Raw genomic sequence first — 17,541 nt, 5'->3', positions numbered from 1 at the left:
GATGAAATGGACCAGTATCCACATATGAAAGGCCATTACCTCGTGATGGATAATGCTCCAATCCATACATCGGTTGATATAGCTAAATATGTAGAATCTCGCGGTTACCGCTGTGTCTATTTGCCGTCCTATTCTCCTGAACTTAATCCAATTGAACAGTTTTGATCAGTGGTTAAGAGTAAAGTCAACCGAAACAAGCTACTGGAAACTGAGACACTTATGACAAGAATCAGTGAGGCATCTAATAGTGTGACGCTGAGCGATTTCAAAGTGTTTCTTGGGCATTCTCACAAATGCTTGGATAAGTGTCGTAACAGGCAAGCACTCTGAAGATCTTATTCATGGTCAATGCAGTATAAAAAAAAAAAACTCGCACAGGATTTCCACCAAAGGCGGCTAAGATCTTATCATTCTCATGATAGTTTTAGTTCAGTTGTATTAATAGTTGAATACCCGTTAATAACCCCGTTTCTCATATAAAAGTATCATTCTCAACAAACTTGAGATAAAGAGTATCTTTGTTGTGTCTGGTCATTTTACTGTCTTATTTTTATTTTATAAGTCTTTTAAAGTAACTGGAAATCATTTTTTAGTGGCGTTGTAAAAGAATCCTCGCAGCGATTCACCAGTGGAGTAATTTTTGCATAAGTTTTTTCATGGCCAACTGACAGGCATGTCTTCCAGTTCATCTTTCCAGTCAGATTTTTCCGGTAGTTGATCACGAATTCAAGGTCATCTTGTTTTTCATCTTGAATTGCTTCCCTTGTCTTTCCCTTCAACTTTGGTAACGGTTCCAGCGACGAGTCGGAAACCGAGTCCACAGTTTGGCAATACTTTCTTTTGGCAGCCGCATTGAAACCCAATGCACGCTCGATCAGATTTTTTGCCTTGGATGACCCAGATACACCAAATAACGCAGCATTAGCCTTCATTAGTATTTTCTTGTTGTTGTAGCAAATGATGTCCACCACATTTGAGACATCCTTATCGCAATCAACTTGAGTTTCCGAGATGGCCATAGCAATGTGATATAACTGTCGAATAGTTCGATTTTCAGCAAATGGATGACCATATAACGTTGGAGAGGCTTCGGTCAGGAACGAGGACAAAGCCTGCAGGGGTGTGAGTTGATGAGAAGGCGCAATACTCGATAAAGTCTGTTTCGACGCAATGAAGCAGCTTTGTGCCCAGAAATCAGTGGCCAGGAGCGAAGACATCCAAGGTTTTCCAGAAACAGTTTTGAATTTTGCCATAAGTTGGATAGGAGAGACGCGATCGGTGCAAACAATTAAAACGATAGGATATGTTTTGTAGATGCTCAAAACGCTTTGTGAATAGCTGACAAGGCGTTGCATAAAGGGTTCATTGACGGTGAGTTGAATTTCGATGAGGATTGGAGGAAGCGAGTTTTGGATTGCCAACCGAGGCTTATAAAGTATATCGCTTCGCGATGCATTCTTCCATTCTGTTTCTGCTGACGTGTATATTCCGTTCGAAACGTCCAATAATTCGCCGGCCACAAGGTCAATCACGCCTTGAGTTTTTAACATTTGCTTGCTAAATTGGTCTTTCCCTGGCAATTGATCGTTGGGCAATCGAAATGTGAGAATCTCGTCAGACTTACCGCCGTCATCGTCGAGGCTTTGTTAATCTATTGTCATGGCACAAACTGTTGCTGATAAACAATGATAAAGAAATCGCCAGTTGTGGGAATTTTGAAATGGTAAAGCGCACCCATACGCCTCAACAGATGGTTTCAGTTCAGTAGATGATTTCCAACTTTTACAGCAACAGCTTCAACAATTGGCACAACAAATAGGGGAGAATGCCCCTGAACGCATGCAGTCTGATGGTAATAACACTGTGCAACTACATTCCTTTGGTACGCGTCCGCGATACGACTGGGAACCTTCTGAGTTCCTAACCAATTACCTCAACCTGGATCAACGCATCCACACATCTCCTCCTTTATCTGATAATGAACGCAAGGCTATTATTGCGGCGTATCCACCCATTAGCAATCTCGATTATCACGCGCCTGCCACGGTTCCCTCAGCCCAGCGACGTATGAACAAGGGCCAAAAACAAGAAGATCAGGCACTAAAACAGTATCAGTAGTTAGTTTCGGCTGTACTCCGTCCATTAGATGTATTAGCCCATGAGATAGCTAGTAATGAGTCTAACAACCAACATCTTGAGAAATATATGATAATGATCAAAGACATTCGCAAACTCCTTTTACATGTGTCCTCTACATTGAATCACGCGCGTAACAACGTTGCGATACGCGCCTTTAACCCGCCTTATTCCATCAAACGTGATGATGGTTCTTATACTCTCCCTCTTTCTGATTTTCAAACGGCCCTTAATGAGCAAGACGGAACGTAAGGCCCTTCGAGCTGCTACTTCGAACTATCGTAAACGCACTACACGTCCTTCCTCTGGTTCCTCGCCTGGCATTGGCAATCCGTTTTTTCGATCAGGTCCGTCCTCCCAGCAGGCGGTTACTTCAACTCCAACGATATCGCTTCAATCCCTCCACCAACTAACAACAACAACAACCGTACACAATTCCCACACTCCAGCAAGCGATCAAACAATCCCTTTAGGGCTCAACCTCAAACCTAAGCCCAACACTAAGTACTATCAAGGTAGGGGGTCGTTTGCAATGGTTCGCTTCCGAGTGGCGCCAGATTTCCAACAGCAACTTCGTCAACTCTATAGTCGCTCAAGGTTATCGCATCCCTTTTCGTCAGACACCACCTACCACAATAACACCCAAACCGGTCATCCCATTCTCTGCGGACCAGATACTACAGCTAGATCAAACTATTCAAATTTACTACAAAAGAATGCAATAGAAGAAATTTCCCTAACCGAAGCAACTCAAGTACCAGGCTTCTACAGCTCCCTTTTTGTCATTCCGAAGAAGAACGGCAGTATACACCCAGTTTTCAACTTACGCAAGCTCAACGAATACATGGACCCTTGCCATTTCAAGATGGAAACGATCAGAGAAGATGCACAGCTTATTACATACAAAGATTATTTAGTGTCGATCGACTTAACAGATGCATTTCTTCATTTAGGCATCCATCCAGATTCACGCAAGTACCTTCGGTTTTGGTGGAAGTCCAAGATCTATCAGTGGTGTACCACTCCATTCGGCCTTTGCTTCATACCATATGTCTTCACCAAAGTTTGTCGTCCTATTCTCGATTGGGCCCGGTCACAACAAATCAAATTGTCGGCATACTTGACGATTGATACTGATAGCGCCCCGCAGAAAATCGCATTGCAACAGACACAACTTGTCCTCAACAAATTACGGCAATTGGGCTGGTTGATCAACGAAACCAAATCAGTTCTGGTCCCTACTCAGCGCTTGGAACATCTCGGGTTTATCCTGGATACAACAACAATGAAAGCAGAACTACCGAAGAAGAAAGTTCGAGACTTGAAGAAGTCAATTGCACAAATTCTGAAACACCCTTCGAAGCAGACTCCACGATTGATCCACAGCTTAACCTTGCGACTGCAATCCGCGCTATTTGCGATCCTACCAGCTCGTCTATACACCAGACGGCTGCTCTATTTCAAGAATCTAACAGTGAAGTCACCCTCGGATTGGGACTTGCCACAGCCTCTCGACGGGGCATCAATTCAAGAACTAACTTGGTGGCACGACAATCTAGAGAAATGGAACGGTCGGTCATTTATTCCAACCTCCCCTCAAGAGACAATCTTTGTGGATGCAAGCAACTCGGGCTGGGGCTGTACATGGAATAACCAGACAACGCATGGATATTGGACGCCCAACGAAGCAGCCTAATCAATCAATTGGCGAGAGCTCAAGGCAGCTTGGTTAGCAATGCAGTCTTTTCCGACACTGAAGGACACCACTATTCTGATTCGTACCGACAATCGAACAAGTCTAGCTTACATCAATAAGCAAGGGGGAACGCGTTCTTTGTCCCTGCTAAATTTAGCAATCGACATTTGGAACTGGTGCCTCCAACGCAACATCATCATTCAGGCTCAACATATTCAAGGCATTCAGAATACGATTGCCGACTTCGAATCTCGTCGTCAATTCCAGAAGAACCAGTGGCAAATTCTTCCCTCGGTGTTTACGCGGATAAACCCAATTTGGGGTCCATTCGACGTCGATCTTTTTGCGGATCGAACGACCTTCCTCCTACCAAGATACGTGCCATGGCTTCCGGATCCGGGGGCATGGCATGTCGACGCATATACCCTCAATTGGCGGATCCTGGACAATCCATTTATCAATCCCCCGTAGAATCTGATATCTCGGATCCTTACCAAGCTACTTCGAGACCAAGTCTCTCAAGCAGTCATAGTAGTCCCGTTTTGGACAAGTGCGCTGTGGTTTCCCTCCTTTGCTCTATGGCCAAAGCACCACCTTTATTCCTCCACCGTTGTCAGGTTCAATCGACAACGGTACACAATACCCATCCTCTCTACAGAAATCAGCACTGGAAACTATCCGTTTGGAAAGTATCCGGTCTAAGTTTCTAAACCAGGGTCTTTCGGATCCTGCTATTCACTCCCTCATGTCCAAGTACGACACCTCGTCTCCTTCCTTCGAAAACTATCGAAAATATCAGTTACTGTTTATTGACTGGGTGTACTCGGGCTCGCCTCCATATCCCCAGCTCCACGCTTGCTACTTTAATCAATTTTCTGTCTTACCTCCACACGACTTATCACTGGCAACCTTCTACCCTAAAATTGGTTCGATCGGCTGTCACTCATCTCCACACTCAGCCTGATAATATTTCCAAGTATTCCTTGATCAATGATTTTCTCTTATCACTAGTCAAACAGCAAGCTCCGCTACGTATCCATCACTCCAAAGTCAGCCTCCAACCTGCCATTGACTATGCCAAGTCTATTTCTTCATCGACTAGCACTCCATGGTCTCTATTACAATCAAAAATGGCCTTTCTACTCGGTGTCACGGCTCTCTTACGGCCGTCTGATCTCGCACGTATATCATTGGACTCTTGTAAAGTCATCGAGGATCACTTCTCCTTTCAAGTGGTGGCACCCAAAGAAACTCGTCAACGAAGATCAATTATCAAAGACTATATGGTCAATTCTCATTCGGACCCCGTTTTGTGTCCTGTACGCCTCTTCCAAGTCATGCAACAACACCCAGCTTGGTCTTCAGTCGCTACACTTCCCTCTACTTTATTTTTCTCAGGCAGCACTGGCTCCTCCATTTCCTCGAATACCATTTCCAAATGGCTACACCGCCATTATATACGAAAGATCACGTCCGAATCTACCACTCTACGTAGCTTCGTCGGCTGCTATGGATTTAGGGATTTCCAAGGAAGATATTGTTGCTCTTGGCAATTGGCACAATTCATCGGTTTTTGACAACCATTACCGTCGTAATCACATGCTTTCCGTCAATTTTACTTCCACACTCCTGACTTCTACAGGTACTGGTACTTCTGCTTCTGGATTGGGTGCTTCCGTTGAAGACATTCCGGATGAGATGCCTATGGGTTCAACCTTTATGGTCGTAGGTAAAAACTCGGAATCCGACGACAACGAGGTATTTATGGATGCTGTTGATTCTCTGGATTAGCAAACTGTAACCTTCCTAATTTGTTTCCGACGGTCTCAAACAATTCTCGGGACCGTGAATCCAAACGCTGTAAATAGCAGAGAATAATTTTAAAATTACCATCAGTAGCACTTTATACGTGATATGATGTCGGGCATTTAATCGTGGATTATCTACGTCATCCAAAGATGGGCATATCACACACACCCATCACAAAATGAAAATCGATGACGTTGATTCTTCATGTTTAAGCATGACGTTACATTTTTTCTTCTGGATTACAAAAAAAAAACAATAAGTTTCCGTAAGTAGAACGTTTACCCAAGAAATAGCCTGTATCTTAGTGTAGTTGGCATGTAATTATAGCAAGCAAGCACAAGCAAATCAAGCCAACTGTAGTTGCTGCTACGATGTGGTATGTTCTTTCCATAGGAGAGCATCTTTCGATGTAAAGGCGGGGCCCATAGGCATGACGAGTTTATCCTCTTGAGGTACAAATCTCTTGGCTTGTCACCGTTCTTTTGACTTTCTCTTTGTATGTATCTGAACATGTTGTTGGGATAGCAGCAAGTTTAGTTATGTGCAAGGAGTGCCACATTGTAGAAGGTTCTAAACCACAGACAAATAAAGCAAAGGTAAGCTGTGTTGCTATGCAAAGTTTTATGATTGCAAATGGTGATGGAATAAATTTACTAACGGCATGTAATTATTTAGAAAGGGACATGATGTAAACTAAATAAACAGGATAAACATAGCTTTGAAGTGATTGCAGGTGCAGGAAAGACACTTTCGTCGTCAGAAGGGTGTCTACGTTTTTACGTTATCGACCCTCTGTTGCGAAATTGCAATGACTTCCTTCTGCAACACGGTCGCAGTGTGTTGTTTTTTCCGGGCGAGATTGAGCTCAACGCTATGACCATGCAATTACAAAGTCAAGGGATTACCGATGGACGTCTGAGGTATAACGCAGATGGAAAGATCTTGGTGGAGAACTTGTCGACAGAGATTTTACTGTCTGAAGTCTCTTCGTCATACGGTGAGAATTCCAAAGGCAAAACAAGCTTTGATCATCACAAGGCAATGTTTGGCCTCTTGGCCATGATAAGAACAATCGCCAGCCTGTACAAGTATGGAAGCTTTGAAACGTTCTCAAAACTAAAGCTCCATTTTGTCCATATACACGGTAAGTTGATTTGATTCACACATTGTTTGATTCGGCGTTTGACTGTCATAACCACTCCAAATAGGCCAAGGAATTCGTCACTGGACGATCTCAACACCTGTTCCTGGCGTATACGTGATGAACAAGGAGCAGCGTGTTGATATCATTGATGAATTTCACAAGAAGAACAATACTGTGCGCTTTGTGACCTTCACTCTTACGCTGGCTGTATGTATACCTATTCTTGGTTATTACGTATTTTGAGATATAGAATTAACCCACTTTTAACATCCCGTATCATATATAGAGTGCATTGGAAGAAACAATGGGTGTGCTGGATGCCTTGAAAGATGAGCATGCTGAGAAAGAGAGAGACTGGCGATTTGAAAAAAACGTCTCTTGCTCCTCGCTACTTGAGCTTGTATGCCCTCAAATTGTCCGGCTAAACGAGAATAAGCACATGGTACAGATTGCTGATGACGGGCCAAAATCGCCAGTTTATATTTTAAATGCATAAATAACCATATATATTTTGTATACAGTAAAACAATTTCTTGTCTTAGTAATGCACAATAGAACTTGCCACTGTAGCGGCGAGCGGTGTTACACGCTTCAACACCAGCTGTTTTAAGATGCTTAAGCAATATTATTGAAGAAAGTAATTGTTCATATAACTATTGAACTTCAAGCTGACTGGGCAAAAGCAAGTTGCTCGACAAGCCATACGACCTTTTAGCGACGGCCGTCAGTTAGCTGCCATCCGTACAAACCATGAATTTCGCACCCAACTGGTGCAGGTTGGTGTGCATGCTATGTCCTCCAAATCTGGCGATCGTCTCATATACAATAGTATTATCTTGGAACAAATTTGGACGATTCAGTATTCATAGATTCAGGAATACTACAGATACATACTGAATGATGATCAGAGCCAATCATGATATAAAATTGAAGAAAAAAAGGATGGCTCTAATGTTCATTCGTTTCTCCATCAATTTCTTTCCCCGCTTTCTCTTCATCTTGGTTGTCAGAAAAATCGATACGAAGTTATTTACTATTCATACCAAAGTCATGCGAAAGTAACGAAGAACGGCATATTGTAAGTTCTCGCTAAGCTGTCCAGAAAGCCTGTTCGAGACTTGGTTAGAGGGGTAATTTTGTGAGTAAAGTCCAAGAATTAAAGAATGAAAAGTAAAGAAACAGTTTTCGTGAGTGAACGAAGTAAAAGGAAGAAGTCTTTTAGTTTATTATGTATTCCAGAAGTGCATATCATTCATATTTACTAAGTGATAGGAGGAGGCTGTATAAGAAATTGACAAGAATACATCAACAAAAAACGGGCGAAGGATAGTATATTAACATATGCCCACTTATAGTATAACCAGCCATTTGTGACCGACTGTCTTCTGAAAAGTCGATGAATTTAACGAGGCAGAAGTGACCAGAAAAGTACGTTCTCACATTATGGTTCCAAATTCGGAGCAATTAAGCCATCTTGATTTTGCTGTTATGCTCTTTCGTTTCAATAAAACAATATATAAATATCTTAAGGGCTACATAAAAAGTGATGACGCCACGAGTAGAAAAGAAAGAGAGAGAGAGAGAGAGAGAGAGAAAGAGAGAAATCGCCAATTCATCGAAAACAGTTGTTATCAAAAGTATTGGCTTCACCGTAGTTAAATTTGGGCCTATAATGACAAACCAAAATCCTTTATCGATATGCAAGAGGAGAATGACAACTTCCCACTCCTGACTGGAGGTGAACAGTTGTTCGCCAAGGCAGCCAGCGAATTTCTCCGGCGTAGGGCAGGGTTCATGTGTACAAAGCCTTGTGTTTTTCTCGCAGTATTTCTAATGTAAATACTTATCTTTGAAAATAGCATGAAAAATCGACCTTGAAGAATTGCGACAACTCCTTAGAAGAAACTACAATACTTGAGAGGCCAAGCCGCCAATGACACTCTTATCCATGATACTTCTAAGCTATGCATTAAACTGCTTGGTGGGAAAAATTGTGTATAAGATCCAATAAAAATAAAAACAAAATAAAAAACGAACGCGGAGTTTTTCGACGTCACCATCCATAATCAGAAGTCCGATTTATAGGGTTGAGAAATGACTTTTACTTTTTCGGTCGTTTAAAGCGTCTAAACGCACACCTTTTCTTTTAATTATAAAAATAATACAACACCGAATCGTTTGAGGGTCCCTTATTGTTTTAAGGATTTACAATTACGGCTTATGGGTAATCAACACGTTCTCATTTCGCTTATTATAATAAAAGACATTGTTCTAAGGATTCACAATTACGGCTTATAGCAATTGCGTCCAGAGAGACATTAGCTTGACTTCCCATGTGTTGAACGATCAAAAATTCTCTAATATTCAATTTCAATCAAATTCTTTAATCCCCTTATCAGGATGCTGGGATAAGGTCTGGGATTACTGAAGCAGAAAAGCTTTTAGCAACATAGGCAAATCAGTCTGTCAACAACCTTTAAAAAATGCCTTCAATAAAGAGCACTTTAGTAAACCTTGAGGTTAAACACGGAAATTGAGTGATGCAAAAGCGGAAATTGGACTTTCTTGAAATTTTTTTGTTTGTATACTTTCAAGTTTTATTCAGATGAAAGGACGTTTAATTTGCTACTACACATTAGTAATAGGGGTTTCATAATCGTACTTTCGTGTTGTGATCAAGTAACTAGTAGAATTTTGAACCAAATCGAGGGCATTAGAGGGATCCAGGGTTGGTCGTTTGTAATGCAAAACCAGTGGTATTTCCAAAGAGTTTCAAGTAAGGCACCAATGATGTTTAATCGATCGGCCGATACGGCGTTGCCATCGAGGGTATGCAAACTGGTGAGGATACACCATATGTTAGAGGCACTAGGGGTATTAGTATTGTACGGAGCTAGTTTATGGAAAGCTTGTTCCCAGAACAGTAAATTTCGAAATTGCGGACATTTGGCAAAAGCTGTATGTATCCTTCTGCTTGTGTTACAGTACAGTATTTTAACTAATATTTTAGATGAAATACATTTTTTTTTGGACGATTAATATTTTCATTTTAGATGAGTTGCAATTGTGTTGTAGACCAAAATATAAACCGTTTAAACAATGATTCAAATTCCAAAAACTTGTTAGCAGTGCGAAACAAAAAAAAAAAAAAGAAAAAAAAACCGTACTATTCCTCACCTGTAATGATCTAAATCCTTGAAATACAAGGAAAACCGTGTTTATTACGGCGATTATTTCTTCTTCTTCGCTGGCTTGAAAATGTCGGGTCTTCCCGCTCCAGACCAAACTGCTTGGGATATAGTCATCATGTTGATAGCGGCGTTAATGTCTCTCTGCCATAGCTTTAGACATTGCTTGCAATGAAGAACGCCGGTACCCTTGAATCCAGGGGTATTAACAATTTGCATATCATCATAGAAACAGAGGCTGCATGTTTTAGAGGTTTTGAATTCATCGATTGTGACAACAATCAATTGACCTTCAGCTTCACGTTTCTTCAGAGTTGCAAAAAGTTTACCGACAACACCACATCTTTGCCCTTTCAATTTTACTACATCTTTTCCAAACATTCCAGCACCAAAGACAATCAATGGTACCCTTCTAGGGAATCCTGAGTACTTATCAGCCTTCCACTTCTTGTCACTTCTAAAAATTATCAATCAGCGCGTAAGCTAAACGATGAACATGTAATTCATTGATACTCACTTGATTGGCGGCTGTTTGTCAACATTCTTTCCTTTCTTCTTCTTCTTCTGCTGTTTTTTCCTCTTCCTTGCCTTGCTTCTCTTTTTGCGATTGTACTTGGCCGTTCCATGAGTCAACATGTTGGCCATAGTTTCGGGTGCTCTTTGCCTTCCTTGGTACAACGTAAACCGGTCCTTTGCTGTTTCATGTCCATAAAAACTAAAGAGAGCGTCTAAGTTATTGAGCATATAACTGGTGAACGCCTCATATACTCCTAGACGAGAGGTCTTTGACGAGGGGATTTGACTTTCTACTAGATCTATTCCTGTAACAGCTTTTATACTGTTCAATTTCTTACAATATTTCGTTGACCCTGCCATATGATAGTATTCGGATGTAGTGCATCTTCGCACTTGTCTGTTATATTCAAGGCCAATAGCAGCAGTAAAAACAGACTTTCTTCCGGGATCCAGGGTAATAGGTAAATAAGTATTGTCAACTTCATCCAGAGAGAAATCATCAAGAGTGAGGTCAAATTTTTGGAACGAGGCACCATGGCCAGATTGTTGTCTTTTGTAAAAAAGAAAGTCAACTGAAAACCCATCCGTTCTGACAATATTACCAAAGAGCTCTTTGTTATCACCATTCGGTGTAAGTTCAGAGATACTACATGTGCCCAAGAAGTTAAACCTCATACATTATACTCGACTGCATACCGTATTAACTGTATGCTTACCTTTTGTACCTGAGTTTCTTGAAATCAAAGACATGGAAAAACAGCTCTAATTGGCTTTGGTAATTGCGGGGTAAAGAACGTTTCACAAAAGAAGACAGAGCGTTCACGCTCAAGGTAATGAACCTCCATTGAACGGAAACCTTTGGCAGTAAGGATAACAGTTTTGGGAGAGGACGTCGTCTTACGTCAAATGACTTATGATCATCGTGTTCCCTCTCAAATTCTGCGTTCAAAGATAACAAAAAGGGTACGAAAGACCCAGGATCAGCAGATAATGTCTTCATGTTCACTTTCTTCCCCAGCTTCTTCTTCCAAGGTTCACAAAAGGTTTGGATCTTTGCTTTTATATCTTTGGTAAGGTAGTCATCAGTTGGCCATTTAGGTTTTCCTTGGCATATCTCTTGATAGCAGAAATCACTTGTGACCTTTTTGACAAGCTTCCAAGGCATACACTACGCAAGATGAGAGCTTTTTTTAAAATTCATGTAAGACCCCAAGTAATATTGAGTTGCAACTTACCACAAATGCCGTTTGTATTTTATATATCAAAAAATAGAGAAGTTTCTCCTCAAAATTTTCCACTATACTGTTTGTATAGGAAGTAGCAATTTCGGTGCATGCTTCTGTAATGGCTTGACTAAGTCCAGGAAAGAGCTTGACAGGGAAGACAATCTTAGGGTAAGTCGTTTTAAAAGAATCAAACGAGCTCAGTAATTGTTGTGATATCAGCCTACTATTTGTTGGTCTTTGTCCATTCACTAGCTGTATCATAGAGTACCAGAAATTTTGTGTAAAGATATATTTAATACACTTTGGCTCAGCAAGAGTGGCATTTTCCAAGACGTAATAATTCACAAAGAGCTTGGCTCTAAGAACCAAGTTTCGGATAACAGAACAAGCTTCAACAACTTTTGACTTGAATGTGTTGCGATAGTCACCAAAAACGCAGTTATCAAGAGGCAACCTTCTTGTAAACGCCTTGTAATTACTTCCCAAATGATGTTGAAAGACCTCTGCCTTTGATAATACATGTTGAGGACACAGAGGAGAACGCACCGATTTATGTCCTGGTTGCTTGCATTTGGTACAACAGGTATTGTCTTTATCCGGTTCTTCATTATTCTCTTTCCTTGCTTTCTTCTTTTCCTTCTTGATTTCAAAGTTCTGTTTGCGTTTTCTGCCTATCGAACCAACTATAGGTACAATGAAGTCGCTTACTAATGATGAATTTACCAACTTTTAAAGCCACATGAGGTGCTTACCTTGATCTGCAGTTTCCGGCTCATATAATTCACATTTAAAGTATTGTTTGGTGTAGTGACCCCCTTTACCGCAATCAATACACGTTACATCTAACAGTACACGATGATTAATCTATACATATATATATGATTAGGTAGATAGGCTTTCAAAAGGCAAGTTACCATTAACAGCACTTGATTTTTTCTTTTCAAAAATTTGCTTTTTCTTTTCATAAATTATTGTTTTGAACATGGGTCATAGTATGTATCTTAAAAACGTGAAATAAAAGTGAAAGAGACAACATTTGACTCTAAGAGAGCAATATATTTTATAGTGCTTATCTTTGAAAGTCACCCATGAACGCATACAAAAACATTGACAACAGTTAATATAACCATCCCATTCCGCTATGGTATCTGTTATACTATGACCATCAGCCCTCTATCAATGGTTTGATGTCAATCAATTCAAAGTTAACTTTTTTTGGAATTCTTGTCCAAAAAAGGCACCAACGAATATCTTGTTGGTCTCGGAACACATCGTCATTTAGTAAAAAAGTTGTCAAGCTTTTTGTAGTTTGTCCTATTGCAAGATAACATCAATAAAACCATTATTGGCGACTTTCTTACTGATAGAGACTAATTTCTAGGGTTCGATTGTATGTCATCCTTAATGCTGCTTGAATATCACTGAATAATTGAGTATCCAAATATCCAAATACTATGGACTTTTCTAAAAATATTTTTTAATAAATCTAAAATTAAAATGTATATTGTCCATTAAAAATTGTAAATCGTCTAAAATATAAGGTAAAATACAGTATTGGCTGTTTTTCTTCCGCCTTCTTTTTCTGTGTGACTTGAATATACACTTGGCTGCTTCGTCTATTTTCCGGATATAGGCGGCCGTGAATTCTATTTTATTGATCTTTCTCATGTTGTAATGGATTCTTCAATGACGAATACACCGCTCTTCCAAAAATCTGACTTCTCCTTCTTAGAGAATTTTGCGCAGATTATAGACATGATAGTTGGAGACAACAATTCCGATGCAGTAGGAAAGGCTGTTGCGCGATTAGAGGAAAAAATGGAGCACGCCAAACGTGTTCTCGATTCACTGCCTGGGCTTCAGTATGCCAAAGAGGAACAAGAAATGATATTAAGTGAACAATTAAAAGTGCTTGAAAAGAAGAAGGCTCAGTTAGAGGCTTACAAACAAAAGATACCTTCGAGAATGATTGCAGAAACTGAGCAATTTTGATCACTTTGAATTCGCAAGTTCATTCAAGCATAATACCAATGTTCTGCCCCGTAGCGCTTTCCTTTTTTCAACAACATCTTACCTATTACAGTTACTTATACTCAGGATGACTAACTGTTTCAGAACCGTTATATCATCCTTTAAGGAACATATCTACAATGACCTAATTCACCTACATGGAGATATGGAATGAGGATATTAGCGATCAATTATTTAAAAATAGTTCCAAGCAAATGTCAGGTTATCAACCCAAGCAAGTAATAAACTGTGCCAAAACTCAACTATCCCACTATTGATCTCTTCTAACAGAAAAACACATATTGGTTTCATTTCTGAAGAAATGCTCATACTTTCGACAGACGTAATTATATCCGTTATCCAAAAAGGTTGTTGACACAGTAGAGTGAACCAGGTCTGTCTATGTCGCTGTGACTTCTACATTGATTCAGACAATACAAAAGCATACTGAAACCATATTAGCATTGAATGAATTAATCTAATCATGTTTGTATCTCGCATTTGTGTCGTTTTTTTTTTCTTTGTAATTATTTTATTGAAAAAATTCATTACAGAGGCGTAGGATATGGACAGACACTAAGATTATGTAGCAGTTAAGCATTAAAACAGGTCGCTTCTCACAGTAGCTGCGATGAAAATGAACTTAAAAGACAGTATTGAATGAGCTTTGCTTATAACCTGCGATGTCTGAAAAATGATATCATGAAAGATCGCTTGACAATACAGCTGTCTAATGACGCAGTATGTATTGAAGCAGACTGTTAGCAATTTAGTATTTTCAATGGTCACTGTGGGAGGAAACCTTGGAGTGATGAGGCAGCTAAGTGTAGAATGATAAGAGGAACGCAAGAGGCGGAGAATTGTACCCTTGATATGCCATAGATCAGATAAAAAAAAAATCAGATAAAAGAAAAACATTTCAAGGGCTAAAACATCGCCTAGCGGTGCTGCCTAGACTAATACGACTCGACTTGAAAAGACTATTTAAATTATACTGTGATGCAGCCACCAGGGCAGGCATAGGTGTTGTATTGTGCCAACGGTATGAGGGGTATGCGTATTCAATGTCTTTTGCATCGAGATCATTGTTTCCAAGCGAACAGAATTACCTAATGTAATAACTGGAAGCACTTAGTAATGTTCCGGGAGGTATCAAGTATCGGGTTTTTCCAGAAGCTGGTCGTTTTCTAGTTTTTTACTCAAGTTCCGGTCTGTAACGTATGTGATTTTATGTAAGAAACTTGAAAGTGATTAAATATTTGGGAGTTCGAATGGTACTTGTTGTCTTATGCAGCAAAGTTATCAGCATAGCATCGAATCAAATTTTCAGTGTCATTGAACGCGTAAATCATATTGTTATTATAAATGTTTTCAAACAAAAACTAATGTTGCCAATTTTAAAAATTAGAATTATCCTTCAACTTCTTCAACTCCCGTCTTCTTTTCTTCCACTTCATTACCCTTAAACCAACGTTATCCTCTACACGCATGTACAAGAGTATCAGCATAGATAAGACCAATTCAGTGAAAGAAAAGCATATCAAGTAGGAAAAAGTATTATCTAACCTTATGTTATGAAACTAAAGAATGATTAAGTTTTTTTTTTTTTTTTAAAAAAAAGAGCTTTCTTATTTTACATTTCTGATTCTAAACCAGTTCGTTTCTCTCAAATAATTATCAAACAAGTTGATCGTCATCGTTACAACTCATTTATCAATAATTTATAACTACACCCTAAAGACTCAATGAAATCAGAGAACGTTACAGATTTCGTACAAAAGCACATTGATAATTTTATCTATTTTGATTTCTGCAAGCAATTTATTGAAAAGTTCAAAGATCAAGAAGAAAGCAGAGCTTCATTACAAAAGGCTTTGGTCCTATTATTGACAAAGAGATTATTGATGACACACCAGAACCTAATAATTCCCCTTACGGCTCTGAAAAGCAACAACAGGAATTCATGGCTTCAATCACTCCATTTCTCGAGAAAAATGCCGCCATTCCTAAAAATTCTTTCTGTACTGTACCCGAATCCATCATTCGTAGACACAGAACCAGGAAAAACTGCTTATCGCGCACCTTATAGACTTCCCCTTCGAATTCAACCAATTATGCAAGAATGCATTGAGATGTAAGAAGAGGGCTAGGGCTATCTTAGAAGATATAGATGTTATAGCAAACGCTACTAAAAAAAAAAATAGAAAAAAAGGGAAAAAGAAACAAGTATGTCTTTAACCAATGATGAAATATAGAATGTGACAACGGATGCAAGAGTCTCTCAGCTCTTTCAATCAAAAGGACCTACAGTAGAAAATGTTCATAGCTTGAAAGTAGGAGCACAGATCATCTTGGGTATTGTTTTTCTCCACGTAATGGGAATAGAAATTGTATGTATTAAACTCTTTTTGATAGAAATAAGTGATGGTGATAATGAGCATGAGGGTGATGACAGTCCGGATTCCAGTGAAGAAGAAATGACGGATTCCAGTGAAGAAGAAATGACAGGCGAATCCGAATACCAAGAGAGAGAGAGCACTCCAAGCACAGAGTCCAGCCAAGAAACTATTATGATTAAACCTCAGAAGACAGCTAAAGATTATCTAGTTTCTACGAACGCAAATGATGTGATAGACTTGGCAAACATCAATAACAAGTGGACTCTAAAAGGTGGATACAATCTGTCTACTTCTTTCTTAAAGAGAAGAAACGAACTTGTAAACAAATGTACTGATTGCAGTACCCTATTGGAACCCGATGAAGAGCTCTCCGTCAATGGTATAATGCTTTTGGACGATGATGTTGATTCAAACATGATTCGATTTGATTATTATGAAGAAGCTTGTGCGGAAGTTAAGGAGACGTACCTGCGATACAAAACCGAAGAAGTGAAATCCCATGCCGAGGGCATGTTCCAATTTACCAAGGTATGCTGGAAAAAAAAGTGATCAAGGTGGGAACAACGTAACGAAGCCAATCAAGCCAATCGACTGACCTGTATTGACCACGCAAGGCTTTTGAAGGATCGACGCCATTGAAAGGTTGTAATGCTGTCAGTTAATATGCTTTACATAGTTGATTGCCGACGGAGCTTTTGATGAAGCTGAAGATACACTAAATGTATCAGACTTACCCAACCACGTCAAAGCTATTTTAAACGCATTGTAAGAATCAAGATTTGTAAAATAATTATTGCTGTAAGTAACAGGCGTTTATTTGTTTATTTTAGCAAACGAACCTATTGTAAAGGATACTCGATAAAATCAGTAAATGAAAGCACAGCAGTGAAAGATGGTATTTTACCCGATTTTAGAGAACTATTTCCCGAACAACAAAAGGTACACAACTTTTGGCGCTGATAAGGAGATCCTCGAGTCAAAGAAGAGATTCACTGATATGGACCCATCATTGAGCGGATATGCCAGGAAAGGAGACTTTTCTGTGGTTGCAAACCAGACTAAACACCTCATTTTTGCTCTCGAAGCTAAGCCAGAGCGCAACAAAGGACGATCAAATGGTGATGTGATCAAGATGGCTAGATACATGAAGGATACGCTCGACTCAATTGAAAGCGAAGGGTTCAGAAATGTTGCAATCGCGTGCCCCGCCTTTACATCGAAAGATGCTCTCCTATGGGAAAGAACATACCACATCGTAGCAGCAACTACGGTTGGCTTGATTTGTCTGTGCTCACTCGCTAAATAATTACATGCCGTTAGTAAATTTATTCCATCACCATTTGCAATCATAAAACTTTGCATAGCAACACAGCTTACCTTTGCTTTATTTGTCTGTGGTTTAGAACCTTCTACAATG

At 39.7% G+C, this 17,541-nt stretch overlaps 12 protein-coding genes across 12 annotated transcripts; 6 read left to right on the top strand and 6 right to left on the bottom strand.

Moving 5' to 3' along the window:
- Window positions 1–902: 902 nt before the first annotated feature.
- BDF20DRAFT_800067 (uncharacterized protein) lies at window positions 903–1,622 on the bottom strand (the record flags this gene model as incomplete). The annotated part of the gene is made up of 1 exon (XM_053076354.1): window positions 903–1,622. A coding segment is annotated over one exon (720 nt), but the record flags the coding sequence as incomplete, so codon positions are not given.
- A 72-nt stretch (window positions 1,623–1,694) lies between these two features.
- Window positions 1,695–2,503, top strand: BDF20DRAFT_942160 (uncharacterized protein). Its single transcript, XM_053084805.1, has one exon. The coding sequence runs from the start codon at window positions 1,840–1,842 to the stop codon at window positions 2,116–2,118; it is 279 nt and encodes a 92-aa protein (XP_052935732.1). The 5' UTR covers window positions 1,695–1,839; the 3' UTR covers window positions 2,119–2,503.
- A 2,074-nt stretch (window positions 2,504–4,577) lies between these two features.
- On the top strand, window positions 4,578–5,623 carry BDF20DRAFT_906473 (uncharacterized protein; the record flags this gene model as incomplete). Its single annotated transcript, XM_053083277.1, has 3 exons — window positions 4,578–4,651; window positions 4,680–5,331; window positions 5,363–5,623. 3 exons carry the CDS (start codon window positions 4,578–4,580, stop codon window positions 5,621–5,623), a joined length of 987 nt encoding a protein of 328 aa, XP_052935731.1.
- An 897-nt stretch (window positions 5,624–6,520) lies between these two features.
- BDF20DRAFT_821074 (uncharacterized protein) lies at window positions 6,521–7,281 on the top strand (the record flags this gene model as incomplete). Its single annotated transcript, XM_053077586.1, has 3 exons — window positions 6,521–6,785; window positions 6,850–6,992; window positions 7,072–7,281. 3 exons carry the CDS (start codon window positions 6,521–6,523, stop codon window positions 7,279–7,281), a joined length of 618 nt encoding a protein of 205 aa, XP_052935730.1.
- Window positions 7,282–8,365: 1,084 nt separating this feature from the next.
- BDF20DRAFT_988398 (uncharacterized protein) lies at window positions 8,366–10,378 on the top strand. The gene is made up of 3 exons (XM_053085271.1): window positions 8,366–8,620; window positions 9,431–9,743; window positions 9,839–10,378. The coding sequence occupies exons 1-3, from the start codon at window positions 8,484–8,486 to the stop codon at window positions 9,974–9,976; spliced, it is 588 nt and encodes a 195-aa protein (XP_052935729.1). The 5' UTR covers window positions 8,366–8,483; the 3' UTR covers window positions 9,977–10,378.
- BDF20DRAFT_874853 (uncharacterized protein) lies at window positions 10,085–10,392 on the bottom strand (the record flags this gene model as incomplete). Its single annotated transcript, XM_053081289.1, has 1 exon — window positions 10,085–10,392. A coding segment is annotated over exon 1 (226 nt), but the record flags the coding sequence as incomplete, so codon positions are not given.
- A 94-nt stretch (window positions 10,393–10,486) lies between these two features.
- On the bottom strand, window positions 10,487–11,164 carry BDF20DRAFT_821827 (uncharacterized protein; the record flags this gene model as incomplete). The annotated part of the gene is made up of 1 exon (XM_053077643.1): window positions 10,487–11,164. The coding sequence occupies one exon, from the start codon at window positions 11,162–11,164 to the stop codon at window positions 10,487–10,489; it is 678 nt and encodes a 225-aa protein (XP_052935727.1).
- Window positions 11,165–11,201: 37 nt separating this feature from the next.
- On the bottom strand, window positions 11,202–12,174 carry BDF20DRAFT_821385 (uncharacterized protein; the record flags this gene model as incomplete). The annotated part of the gene is made up of 2 exons (XM_053077611.1): window positions 11,202–11,657; window positions 11,725–12,174. Coding segments are annotated over 2 exons (906 nt in total), but the record flags the coding sequence as incomplete, so codon positions are not given.
- Window positions 12,175–12,340: 166 nt separating this feature from the next.
- BDF20DRAFT_874837 (uncharacterized protein) lies at window positions 12,341–12,710 on the bottom strand (the record flags this gene model as incomplete). Its single annotated transcript, XM_053081288.1, has 2 exons — window positions 12,630–12,710; window positions 12,341–12,557 (listed from the first exon to the last, which is right to left on the bottom strand). Coding segments are annotated over exons 1-2 (174 nt in total), but the record flags the coding sequence as incomplete, so codon positions are not given.
- BDF20DRAFT_874836 (uncharacterized protein) lies at window positions 12,697–12,906 on the bottom strand (the record flags this gene model as incomplete). The annotated part of the gene is made up of 1 exon (XM_053081287.1): window positions 12,697–12,906. A coding segment is annotated over one exon (156 nt), but the record flags the coding sequence as incomplete, so codon positions are not given.
- A 513-nt stretch (window positions 12,907–13,419) lies between these two features.
- On the top strand, window positions 13,420–13,659 carry BDF20DRAFT_802211 (uncharacterized protein; the record flags this gene model as incomplete). Its single annotated transcript, XM_053076413.1, has 1 exon — window positions 13,420–13,659. A coding segment is annotated over one exon (240 nt), but the record flags the coding sequence as incomplete, so codon positions are not given.
- A 2,057-nt stretch (window positions 13,660–15,716) lies between these two features.
- Window positions 15,717–16,869, top strand: BDF20DRAFT_567759 (uncharacterized protein). The gene is made up of 3 exons (XM_053075766.1): window positions 15,717–15,859; window positions 15,981–16,652; window positions 16,739–16,869. The coding sequence occupies exons 2-3, from the start codon at window positions 16,101–16,103 to the stop codon at window positions 16,784–16,786; spliced, it is 600 nt and encodes a 199-aa protein (XP_052935722.1). The 5' UTR covers window positions 15,717–15,859; window positions 15,981–16,100; the 3' UTR covers window positions 16,787–16,869.
- The last annotated feature ends 672 nt before the right edge of the window (window positions 16,870–17,541 follow it).

The sequence above is a fragment of the Mycotypha africana genome (assembly GCF_025528875.1).
Source record: "Mycotypha africana strain NRRL 2978 chromosome Unknown BDF20scaffold_6, whole genome shotgun sequence".
Taxonomy (NCBI): Eukaryota; Fungi; Mucoromycota; class Mucoromycetes; order Mucorales; family Mycotyphaceae; genus Mycotypha; species Mycotypha africana.
Note: the sequence above shows the minus strand (reverse complement) of the source record. Positions and strands in the feature narration are given on the sequence as shown.